General features: G+C 38.2%; 1 protein-coding gene across 4 annotated transcripts in view; it reads right to left on the reverse strand.

Moving 5' to 3' along the window:
- adamtsl3 (ADAMTS-like 3) overlaps positions 1–13,328 on the reverse strand; it is a 119,961-nt gene that overhangs the window by 70,619 nt on the left and 36,014 nt on the right. For all 4 annotated transcript variants that reach the window (XM_028473929.1, XM_028473928.1, XM_028473931.1 and 1 more), the window contains exon 2: positions 6,657–6,773. In XM_028473929.1, the coding sequence (XP_028329730.1) occupies positions 6,657–6,773 (117 nt within the window). The remainder of the gene's footprint in view (positions 1–6,656; positions 6,774–13,328) is intronic.

The following is a 13,328-nucleotide window of genomic DNA, read 5'->3' on the forward strand; positions in this document are numbered from 1 at the left end:
AGTTGTTTCCACTGTCGCAGTTTAGCTGAAACGATCAAAACAACTGTGTTGAACAATACGTTTTGTGATTCTCTGCCTTTAAATTAAGGCAAGTCATTTTTTTCAACTTAATTTAGTGATTGTGTTGATGGTTGTGGGATGAATATCTGTCTTTCATGTCCTTGGCGGATGAGCTATTTATATACCGTCGCTGATGCTTGTTCACGTTGAAATGTTGGGTTTTCACTAAGGCTGCATGATTAATCACAATAAAGTTGAAATTTTCCCATTTGATCATGTGTAATCACGGCACGAGTCTCTCTCCCCGGGCTGTCTTTTAGTCGTTTAACTAAAAATGTTTAATTCATTAAAATGCATTAATTAATGCAAATATTGCAGTTTTATTTACTTCCGTTGTTGACTGACCCCTAACCTTTGGTCGAATGTGCAGGCCGTGTAGCCGAACACAGAGACATAGAGCAGCTGAATACCGTGCGACGACAGAAGACGGAATATCAAGCAGTTTTTAAACTTAGAAACTGAGAAAGAAAGTTAGTCTTTGTATTTAAATATACTTTCTGTTTTCTACATTAATTCCATGATTTCCTCTGAACAATATCTATTACAAGCTTCAGTTTTAAGTAGAAAAATGCGATTAATAGCAATAAATTACAGAAAACAGTGCGATTATTTTGCTATTTTTTTTAATGTATTGACAGCCCTAGTTTTTACATTAAAACTTCACATTTTGTGATGAGTGCAATGAGACGACTGATTGTTTGGCGCGATATAAATAAAGTTGAATTGAATATTAGATGTTCTCAAAATCAATACTTTTAAACAAATGTTTGGAATATTCTGAGCACGATGAATAAATGATATTTAACTAATGGTCAACATGCAATATATAGAACCTTACCACTGGTAGAGGTTATAACAAGGCTAGATGGGAGATTGAGCTAAAAAAAAAAAAAAAATCCTTCAAAATCTCCGTGGAACACCAGCATGAGGCAGAAAAGGTTCTCCAGTCTAAACATCCTATTAGCCTGCCAAAACCCAACATTTCCATTCTTTTAATGAAGACAAATGAAGTGTTTAATTGCGCAGGACACTTGGACTTTTTACCTGGCGCAGTGGGCAAAACACAGCTGCCAAGTCAGCTGATCAGTGTGTGGGGGAAGGTAATCTCAAAGGTTGCTAAATGCTAACCCTTGGTGTGAGAAAAAGTCAGAGTAGGTCATCAAGGATTCAATATATAAAGTAGATAGAAGACGAGGGTCAAAGAGCATGCTCCGTCATTCGTGTAAAGACAGGCAAAGCGGACGTGTCCATTAAAGCAGGTCTACAGTCGTGACTACAAAGTCACGATGTAATTACTGTCATTACCGAGTACTTAACAGTCCCATCCCGTAATACCCTGGTTGTTCCTGACACGCTAAAACAAAGTGTGACCCACTGTAGTTACGGTGCATGCATCGGTGCTTTGTTCTGCAGAAGCCTCGGCAACGCAAGTGCATCGCTGATGAGACGCCTCATTATACAAAGCTCTAATAATGACAAACAAGCTGCAGCTGGTATAAGAGGGGAAGAGTAGAGACTCTGGAAAAATGTCAGGAAAACAAAAAGGCAAGCATGTATTCAAAGTGAAGCAACCTCTGAACATGTTGCTGCTTGTTTTTAATGCCTTTTCGCTTCAGTTTTGTCTAAATATAGCAGTTCATAGAAAGCTTCACGTCATTGTTCACCTGCAACATGAAGCTCCACCCACTGAGTTGCTAAATAGGAGCAGATAAAGTGACTGGAAACACATCGAGAAACAATAAAGAACCAGATTCACTGGTACATTATAGCAGGGGTTCTCAACCTTGGGGTCAGAACCCCATTTGAGGTCACGAGACAGATGCCTTCAAGAAACTAGGAATGTTTTTTGAGACAATTTTTGCTCATCTTTACCCTTTTTCTACAATTACACCAAACTTGCCATATTTGAACCTATTTTCATCACTTTTTCCTGCCATAATTTTGTCCCTTTTAATGCATTTTTGCTACATTATTGCCACATTTTTTTCCACTTTCCAGACATTTTTGCCACTTCTAAACCCTCTCCACCAATTTTCCAACTTAATGTCGCATATGTTGATCCATTATTGTCACTTTTAACCTCTTTTTACCATAGTTGGTGCTTATTTTTGCCAGTTTAACCACATTTACTATTTGTCATGCCCATTATTCCCCATTTTAAACTATTTGTTCCTCCATTTTTTGCCATATTTAAGCCAACATTGACACATTGAACCCTTTTTACCACTTTTTCTGTCGGTTTTTGGCCACTCTAATTTGCAACTTTTAACCAATTTCAGTAGTTTTTATAATCCCACTTCACCACCTTTTCCACCATTTTTGCTGACTTTTAACCCATTTTATTTGTGATCAAAACAAGAATTTACATCTTTAAGATGATTATTACAGATTCATAGAACAATGGACCATCATTTTGCTGACTTTATGGATGGACCTCAAAAATCTCTCCCCTTTATTCCCCCTTATGGATGACCCTGTCTCCACATGACTGTTCTTCAATGTTCATGCCTGTGTTCAACCACCTTCAGGTACAGTGGGGGTCCCCAGTCTCTAGCACCTTTATTTTGGGGGTTGTAGACTGAAAAGGTTGAGAACCACTGCGTTACAGTACTGCAATGCTTTACTGATAAGGTGGAGTCTTCTTTGGATCTTCACACACTTTAAGGTAACCTGGCAAGAACCAGAATGATGTGTAGCCCTCCCTCTAACTCGAGTTCTCTACATCGATCTGGGTCTGTGTCTGGTGAATCCTTTCAGAGCAAGGGAGAGACATGAACAGAATGCTTGAAGCTGATTGGGCAAACACCTGTCCACCATGATTTGTTTTAGCCAATCACACGGTAATAAATGACGTAGTCATCGGCATGCGTCGCAGAGACGCTGCGACAACAACAACAAGGCTCCGTCTTTACCTTTCAAAAACACACAAAGCGCCTCTCGCTGTTGCTGTTTCAAAAAGAAAATGCTGGATTCTCCTAAAACTGAGTTTATTTCAGCTTCTATGCGTTCATCCTCCTGTGTCAACATCTTTCTATTTTGATTCGGAGCTATGCTAATAGCGGTAGCCCAGCTAGTTCCTCTCCCCGCAACTGCGCATGCGCCAGTTTCGCTTCGGCGCTTCTGCCTTCGTCACACCCAGATATCCCGCCCCTAAACCACAACACTGCCTCATGATTGGTTCTAACCGGTTTGGTTCGGATTCGAAATGCAAAGGCGGGAACAGCACAAGATGGATTCTGGTGTTTGTGAACACCTGGAGAGTCCATGTTGCAAGAAAGGTTAACTTTAAGGGTTTTTTTTTTTTTTTTGTTTTTGTTTATCAAAAACTATTATGTCCTCTGTTTCTTCGCCCTCGCCAGAAGTTCACACCTTGTGTTTCACTTTAAAACAATCTTCTTATCCTTGTCTTGTTGACTTTACCAAGAATGATTTTTTTGACTAATGCTTTTTCAGTCTTTGTCATGTTCTGGCAATGTTGAATTCACTAATGCCTTCTTTATTTCAAAGAACATACCTAACAGTTGATTTGTTAAGCTTTTCCAGACTATTGATGATTTCTTCACAGAACACGACAGCTCTTTGGATTTGGTATCGACAGTTGACCTTAGCGGAATCCAAAATCGAATACCACGTTGGACGTGAACCTAGCAACGTTTATCGTCTTCTAGTAAATAAAATAACGGAGGAATAAAAGACACCTGGACATGGAACAGCTGAGCAGCCAATTGTTCAATCACTTTTGGCCCTTTTAAAAAATTGGAGGACACATGAAAATGCGCTGTAATGCCTAACACAGTTCACATGATTTAGTTGTAAATACTGTCAAATTAAAGCTGAAATCTGCACTAAAAGCACATCTGGAATATGTCATTTTAAGGCCATTGTGACAGCGTATAAAGCAGATATTTAAAAGAAATGGTCCACTCTCCAAATATTTATGGGCCTGACTTAAGGAGAAGACTTAATGTGAGAGAAGCATGCTCTCCTGCCCCCTACTGAATGAACACCACTACTATGTTAAGAACCAGAATGCTTTGTTTTAAGTTGCATCACTCTGTGATGTCAGCTGAGGTGAAAAGGACCACAAAAATGTCACTGTCACACAAACCAAGCAGCGCAGAGCAAACCACTGCGCACACACACGTCCAGTAAATGAAGGCTTAGCTTTTTCTGTTACTCACGTTTGAAATCCTCTATTCATGACTGGACTATTATATTTGCGGTCTAGACGGGGGTAACCGGGGGAAAAACTGTGATCTGAACCCCTCTCTCTTTGTCTGGAGTTCTCTTGTATCCTGACTTCTACATTGACACTCATTCTCTGCCCGTCTTTACCCCCGGGGAGAGTTGGAATATCAAGTTTCAAACTCGTACACTGACTCCACCGATTCTGCTGACACGAGCAACAAGTTTAATCCAAATAGGGTTTTTACAGCAGCACCACTTCTGAAAGCTATGGGATTTTCACAAAAACCGTTGGAACGAAAAGAGTAATTATGGTTCGACAATGAGTAGGAATAATTTTAGATGATTTATGAGCAGATTTTCTAATTATCCTCGGTCTTTTATATTTAGTTTTGCTTCTCTTGTATCGTCTCAGTTTTTTTTACCATGCAAACTTTCCTAATGTAATACTGAAATTACAGTAGCAAAACAGAACACGGACACTGCCACACAGTAAGCATGGGTTGACATACAAAGCTATGCGAGGCAGGCAGGTTCATTCAATTGAAACTCTTTACACCACTACTATATCCACATAGATCCTGTTTCTAGAACGTTTCCAATGTTTTCTGTGTCCACACAGAGTAAAAAAAACCAAAATGACCAAAATGCTGAGATGTGAATCAAGCTTTTGTAATGTACAACAAATAAACAACAAAAGTTGAAGGTCTCAGAAAAAAAAAATATATATATATATATATATTATAATTAATCTAAGAAATGAGATTTGTTTGATTTGTTGAAACCTAAAGGTGTGCAACGATCCATCGGTCCGGATCGATATACAGCGAATGGTTAAGCAACGATTTAATGAAATCAACCAACATCGTGAGTGAAACACAGCGCAGGTCTCATTGATTTCTTTTTTGTTAGAAAAGTTTTTCACTTAAATGTCTGAAACTTTTAAAGAATAAAATTGTCAAAACGTGGGAAAAAAAAATCTTAACTTTAGGTGAATTGGGTTGAATCGCAATCTAATATTGTCTTAATCAATCAGAAATCAGAAAAGTTTTATTCGCCACGTACATTTTAAAAACAACTTGGCTGATGGTGCAAATAACAAAAAATGTAATAGAAACACAATAATAATAAAAATGAAGGATAAAGGATGGATTTATACAATTGAAGGCTCCTTAATTGAATCAACTCGAAATCGACTTTGAGCAGATTGTGTGATATCGGCAAATAAAGTACCGGTTTCCAAAGAATCGATACTGGTGATTTACACCCCTAGTATATACTGTTCATTTTGAGGTCCTTCTTTGAGGACTTCCAACCAGTTTAAGAGTGGGAAATCTTTGTTTGTATCTTGCAACACTGGATCAATGATGACAGAGCGACTGTTTTACTGCCAACCAACACATCGAAGCAAAAAGCCAATAAAGACAATAACACACCTTCTTTAACTTCAAAACACACTTGTGTCATCTTGCCACCTATACCTGCTTGTCCTATCCCAGTGGACACTGAGGATGCCAGTCAATAGGCTTAGCATGAGCCGAGTCAAGTTTTGGGGGCCACCAATGGAACTTGAAGCCGCAATCTCTGCCCTGAGAGAAAGCGATGCTCACCAGTGACCCACAAAAAGAGACCTTGTCGAGTCAATCTTCAATAGCACGGATGGATAATTGTAGAAAATCACGCCGAACTAATGCATATTCCAAAAAATCAAAAATGCTTGAGGTCAGTGCACCATTCATCACACAGCTGGCTTGGTTACATTATAAAATCCAAGTGCTGCAAAGGTAGCCGTTTGTGGTTTTTAACTGCAGACCAGTGAGCATGTACCACAACATTTAAATTCTTCACTCCTCGTAAATGGTTTTTCCATTATGTCTGCTTTGTCAAAGGCAAAGACAGAGTGAAAATCCTGGCACATAAAAATTACTTAAACAAGACGGACATTTATGATTTAAGTGTAAGAACTGAAGGAAAGCATGTCCGCAATGATCTTTGATCCTCTTAGAAAACCTAAGGCAATCTAGCACAAAACAGTTCAAACTTCTTTTTCTTTTTTTTTGTTTTTAAAGGACAAAATCTAAGCAGAAAGTGCCTGGAATATCTTCTTAATATTCAAAAGTGGAGGATCTGGGGTCACTCAGTGAGGCGTGCGTAATGGTTGAGGAATAGCTTTAGAAAAATGTAAGATGCACAATGTCCCTGAAGCTATTAAAAATAAAAAAATAAAGTGCTACATTTAAAGTCAGGAGAGAGCAGCATTACTCATCATGATGGAATAACAATGAATAAATCTACTGGTATACATTTTAACAGATTGCTAGAAAATGGTACAATGGTGACTTCTTTTTTTTTTCACACTCTGTGTTAAATTAACCGATTTCCCATCAGCGTTTCAGTTTTATGTAACTTACTGGATCTTCTGGTTTCTGGCTGCCCTCTTGCAGAGTCTCTTCTGAGAGGTGATCTCGTCGAATCAGAGTGAACTCCCTGATGAACACGGCATCGCCATTGCTCGCCCACACAACCACCTGAAGAATAAATCTGCAGTCAATGACTTCATGTGTGTAAACCCATTGACACGTCTGTGGTAGACAAGAGAGCAGCACCAAACATATTAGTTGTGTGGGATAGAAGGGGAAAAAAAAAAAAAACCTTTGAGGTCTAAAGACCCTAAGCAGGAATGGGAATTTATTAAAAAACTCCCAAAAGCAAAATACCAAATGTTTAAAGCCTGAGTTCAAGGGTGTCAAACTATATAAGTTGAAGGGCCAGATACGGGCCAGTTTGATCTCAAATGGGTCGTACATTTTAGGCAGGAAAACAACCAATTTCAACATTATTCTGCCCTATAAATATATGTAAAGTAATGGAAGTCAGAGACAAAATCCAATCTTTACATTTCCTTGAGTTTGTGACCAATTTGTATTCAATTTGGTAAAAAATTGCGGAGTAATTTGAATTAAATTGCAGGAAAAGATAAAGACTTATTTTTCAACAATTTGCAATTTAAAAATGACTGTCATCATGTGATGAAAGCGTGGGAAAACTGTGCGGCCTGGTAAATAATGTGAATACTCATTGAATTTAAAAGGGCTGAGATATTTACAACTAAATTACTTGGTGTCTTTACACAAGGAGTCATGTTTTCTGTGATTTGGACTTTATCCTGCTCGCCGAATTTGATGCTCTAAAGCAACGATTCTCAACTGGTGGGTCGGGACCCAAAAGTGAGTCGCGGACCTGTACTGGGTGGGTCGTGGATAGCTGGTCAAAAAAAAAAAAAGTACTTAATGCTTTTCATGTTGGACTGGTCTTTTATTTTGAAAGAAACTTTTCTTTTGCAGACATGAAAATATATCGATTTATTTAAGAAAAAAAAAATGATCATATACAGTTTGTGTTTTCAACAGCTATTTTTTTTAAAAACAAAAATTAGTTGATTGAATTCTAAAAAAAAGTGGTTCACGATTTAATGTCCGTGGCAAAATGTGGGTCCCAGGGTGAGACCAGTTGAGAACCCCTGCTCTAAAGGGCCGGATTTGGCCCCCAGGCCTTGAGTTTGACACGTGTACATTCATTCTTACTGTGAGACATTTAATTACGTATAAACCCCAAAATAAACATTCATCATTGGTTTGGAACAACTTTAATTCTTTGAAAACACCAGAAATGTGTTGGAAAGTCGTTTTGGTTGGTTGGTGTTTATGGAGGCAAACACAAGAAATGACTAAGAATAAAGAAGGAAAAAAAAAAAACACCCTTCTATGCATCTCGCTATGAGACTCCACATCCCACAATGCAATGCGAGAAACTTTTCAGAAAAGTAAACGGAAATCAAAACAAACTTTCCATTTTTTTTACATCTTTTTTAAAGAAAATTATCTTCGATTTATTGATCGATGAGGCCTACACTATGGATCTCATTTGAAAAAAAATAAATCTCCAGCAACTGAGTTCAAATACTTTGGAACATTTCTTGAGGGCACATGTTACTCAGCCAACACAAAGTATATTCTAAAAAAAAAAATCTCTGTATTTGCTTAAGAAATATAATGTATGCAATGTAAGCATTTGTGTTTGCAGAAGCCGTATCGAAAGTGTTCTAACTTATAACATATGTGCATGACATGGACACCTGGGGGAGAAAGGAGGACAAAAACAGACGCCAGGATCATCATCGGTGTGGCCAATAGGATCATGGAAGACATAAATGTAAAACACATGGGAAACAAAAGGCACCTAAGATCATTGGTGAACCAATGAGAATGTGTTAAACTTCTCTTTGGACGCTAAATACAGAGCTGAGAAACCACAATCAAAAAATGCAATGTTTAATGGTCTGTGTTTAAATTATTTCACAAACAAGAAGCTAAAGTCAAGTTTTTATGTCTGGGTTTGAACACTTATGGCCCATATTTTATTAAACACTAGTTTGTCTACTGTCAACACAAATCCCATGGTTTACAGAGTTTTGGGTTTAATAGCGCAATTACAAAAACTGTAATGCAAACTGTCCATTTCTGACATGTTTTATCACTGGCTTTAACTACCCGTGGTTTCATGGGAGATTGGTGGTGGCGGAGGTGGGAGCGGTTCAGAGGCATCTTGGATGAGGCCCATTAGCAGCATAGTGAGGCCTGCATTCTTGAGGATGGACAAAATGACAGCGCAGGGGCCCTCAGCTGCTCTCCGTGGGTCATAAACACCATGTAATGACCCGGGTCAACTGCCTGCCTGCCTCACGGTCATGTGCTAAAGCTGTGAGGAGCAGGGGAATGTGGGTTTGGGTGATATTTCCTGATGTTCTTCACAGTGCAGGGGGTGGTGCTGGTTTTCAGTTTTGGAGCAAGTGCTTCTTGTTCTGAAGATGAGGAACTGGGTGAGTCATCCACTGGTTTAACCCCCGGGGCACCTTTGGGGACCCAACGTGTACCTTGTGCTTATTCAAGTTTTTTGAATTCTCAATATCTCATTCAGTTTAAAGACTAATCGTATGAACATTAGCCAGGTTTTTCTTTTAATGTCATGTAATATCAATAATTCCATGATCACTTTTATTGCAAGCTGTATAGAACAGGAGATATAAAGTGTACCGACACTCATGGATATACTGTTATCCTGACATATACAGCAACAGTGGTTTTCCCATGAATTTCTAATAAATCTAAGCCTCAATCTTCAAAATACCTTGATTTTGGAGAAAAAATGCGTAATTTCCGTTTGTCTCGTTACATTTTTTGTTTGTTTTTATGACAAAAATGGGGGAAAAAGAAGTATTAAAAAAATATATGATAAACTTTATAGTCATGGGGAGGTCTGAAGTTATTGAAAACATCTGATGTGGAAAAAAATATGTATATATGACATTTTGAAGACACTTTTATGAAGGGTACCGTTTTGGTACCTAAGCTCAAAGAGTGTCGTTTTTTTTTTGGGTTTTTTTCCCCAGTAAATGTTCATAGCTTTAAAAATAATAATGCCTCAAAATCAATGTTCCTGTCAATTATTGACCTACTCAAGGCTGTTAAAAACATCATATCAAATGTTCCACTTTGCACCTTATTTGTGGAAAAAAAAATGCATATTTTGTGTTTTTTACATTGAAAAAAAAATGGTGTTTTCATGACGGAAAGAGCATAAAAACGTTCAATATAATGAAAACTTTATGTATACGGTTAGGTATGAAGTTGCTGAAAAGACCTGATGTTAAAAAACAAAACGCAGCCACCTGTAAAATCTCAGCTGATTTAACCAACACAGCTATGACACATACCTCCTCGCCACCAACTTTGGGAATTACAAATCTCGCACGACCACAACTCAGGGGGAAAAGCAAGCGTCAGTCAGCCATGCACGCATTAAGAGAAACGTTCAAACTGCAGCCATGCATTATGTGTGTGAGCGCGCACGTGTCTCAAACATGACGTACTGAAAACAACCTAAGCAAGCAGATGTCTTTGCTCACGGCTTAAACAAGGCCTCGCTGAGATGAGACTTAAAAATCAAACAACAATCGCCTTCACTGGAGATGTAAAAAGAACCAGTGGAGCTCATGTCTCCTGCTGTGTGTGATGTCAGGCTTCCACAGTAAACGCCCGCAGCAATGAAACATTAGGATGTGGCAAATGTTGATACATCTCAACGCAACGGTTTCAAATTCATTTTCTCTCCGGGGCCAAAGACGACCCCGTTTGATCTCAACTGGGCCACAGATTTCTGATAATTTTTTGGTTTTTTTTAAACATTTTCCGTCAAATTTGCAGTTCCACATTTCATTTTTTTTTAAATACAGTATGTAAGGCACATCCAATATTTGAGTGATAAATGACGACTCCTTGATTTTCTCAATTTTTTTTAATTTTTTTTTCTAATACTGGAGAATTATTTGGGAACGTCTGTGGGAAATTGCAGGTATTCATAAGACTGGAGAACTTTTGAGTATTGTTGTTTAATATAGGCAAAATAAAATTGCCTACAGTGGAATTTCATTATATTTGTCAATTTAAAGGGATCGAGATATCTACAACTGAATTGCTTGGTCTTTGACAAATGAATTGTTGTTTTCTCTGTCATTTCTACTTTCTCTTGCTAAAGCAGTGTTTCTCAAATGGGGGTACGCGATGGCAAGACAGGGGGGTACTTTAGAGAGAGAGTTGAAAATTAACAAATGAAAACATTAAAAAAAATGGCGGTTTATAATGTAAAATTTTTAGTTCAAATTGTAATCAGTATAATGATGATGGTAATGATTTTGATTAGAACATGAACTTAAAACACACCATTCGTGAGATGACCAGAAATGCTAAAAAAAACAAAAAAAAAACTATTGAAATAAATCTATTCATGAGACACTTATTTACAAAATTTGATTATTTAAAATGTGTGTTATCACTCAATCATTCTATGTTTATGATCTATAGTTTTTTCACACTATTCCGAGCAAATTGTTGTAGTCGGACAATGGGGGAAATTCAGAAATAAGAGAGATGAGTTAAAGCAGTGATTTACAACTGGTGGGTCGGGACCCAAAAGTGGGTCGCGGACCTGTACTGGGTGGGTCGCGGACAGCTGGTCAAAAATAAATAAATACTTAATGTCTCTCATGTTGGGTTGGACTTGTCTTTTATTTTGAAAGAAACCTTTCTTTTGACAGGCCTGTTGTGAAATGCTTGTTGCACAGGCAAATATATAGATTTATGTTTAGAAAAAAGTCTATATGGATTAATGAGATTAAACTTGGTTGGTTGAATTCTTAAAAAAAAAAAAAGAAAAGTGGGTCGCGATTTAATGACGGTGGCAAAATTGGGTCGCAGGGTGAGACCAGTTGAGAACCAGGCCAAAGGGCCAGATTTGGACCCCAGTTGAACCCCAGTTCTGAGTTACGCAGAAAGGAAAAGTATCGTATAGTTTTAAACACTTTTATTACCAACAACTTGTGCCGGAATTAGTTATTTAATGCATGAGTGTGCAAATGTAAGATGATTACTTTATTGATTTAATTTTATTTTAGAAATTAATTTAAAGAGGAGTCTTCCTGCATGGACTAATCAATCAAAAAAATTGATTCTTTATTGACTGGGTTTACAATGAACACACCTGAGATCATTTGAATAATATTGTCTACTAAATTATATTGTAATCTCGTAATAACCTTGTATTAAAGTTGTACCGGAACTTTATGTTTTATGGGCAGCACCGTGAGCCAGTGTGAAGCCTTTATCTGTCTTACAGCAGGAACGTCTTAGTCTGATTCCCAAATGGTTCCGTTGGGAACATTCTGTGTAGAATTTGCTTGTTTCTCCATACTTGTGTGGGTTTTCTCCAGGTACTCCAGCTTCCTCCCACAGTACAAGATCTGGCCCGCAGGCATTGCATTTTGACAATTCTGACATCATGACTTTCTCGTTATCGTGACTTCAGCCAAAAAAAAAAGTCCCCATTAAGTGAAAGGAAGAGAGATTTCAGATAAATTCTTCACCTAAAATGCACAACTCAAACTGTTAAGGCTTGTTTATGGTTTAGAGTCATGTGAACTGCAGGTTAATTCTTTTACTGTTTAATTTACCATCCTGACATGAAGCCTCTTTTCTCAGTGGAATCTAAAATATGTCGATTCTTTTGCCCGTATGAACTAACAGACGTTTTTGTCCAATGAACATGACAGAGGTTAAGAAAACACACACCCCTAGTTTGTGGGGTCATGGGTTTTTGAACTCCAAATGGAAATGAAATCTTGAAAATTATGCATTAGTCTCAAAGGCAGTTTCAATGTGTGTGTGTGTGTGTGTGTGTGTGTGTGTGTGTGTCAGTGTCAGTGTCACGCTGTGCCTGAGTGGAAGTAATACAGGGAACCAAAGCGGTGATTCATTAACCTCCAAGTCAGGTTGGATTTCAAAAAGCGCGTCTGAAGCATGGGAGAGGAAAGGAAGTGAACTCCGGGGCAAACCGGGTCTTCAAAAAGCACACAATCAACAGCAATAACATCCAACCTGATATCATAATTGAACGTTCCCATACTGTGGTGCCAGCTTCCACTGTTTGGGTGGAAACTGTGAAAAAGTTGAGCGACTTTTTTACCAAGTTACACGACTCCAGCAACTAGGCGTGCAGGTCATGCTCTGCTTTCTTTGATTAATACAATTCCTTTCTGATGTTTAGATAAGGACGCCCCGCTTTTGGCAAACTCTGTGCGAGTGAAACCCAAGATGAAAAGATATTTTTGCTAATCTGCTTTCAGTGAAACCTTTGTGAGCTTTCATTTAACACATTTTGTGGAAAGAAACATTGTGGTGTTTATTTCATCCTCCCTACTCTTTCATGGGGAAAGAAATCAAGGTGCCGCTCCTCTGGTCCAAGGACTTTCACAGGGTTTACTTCTTGGCCTTCACCCACTGGTCTGGTATATGATTTATCCACTCAAAATATAAGAACCGTGATATTCAGAGCCCTTTGAATGATATTAGTAGTTCAGTGTGTAAAGACTGATAAAAATGGGAGTTATGAAGGCATCGACAGAACCTTGGCAAGATTTGGGGCCATAAGACACTCTTTGGTGCAAAGGAGTCAAAAGTTTTCCCTTCAGG

Source organism: Gouania willdenowi, chromosome 18 (genome assembly GCF_900634775.1).
Source record: "Gouania willdenowi chromosome 18, fGouWil2.1, whole genome shotgun sequence".
NCBI classification, from domain to species: Eukaryota; Metazoa; Chordata; class Actinopteri; order Blenniiformes; family Gobiesocidae; genus Gouania; species Gouania willdenowi.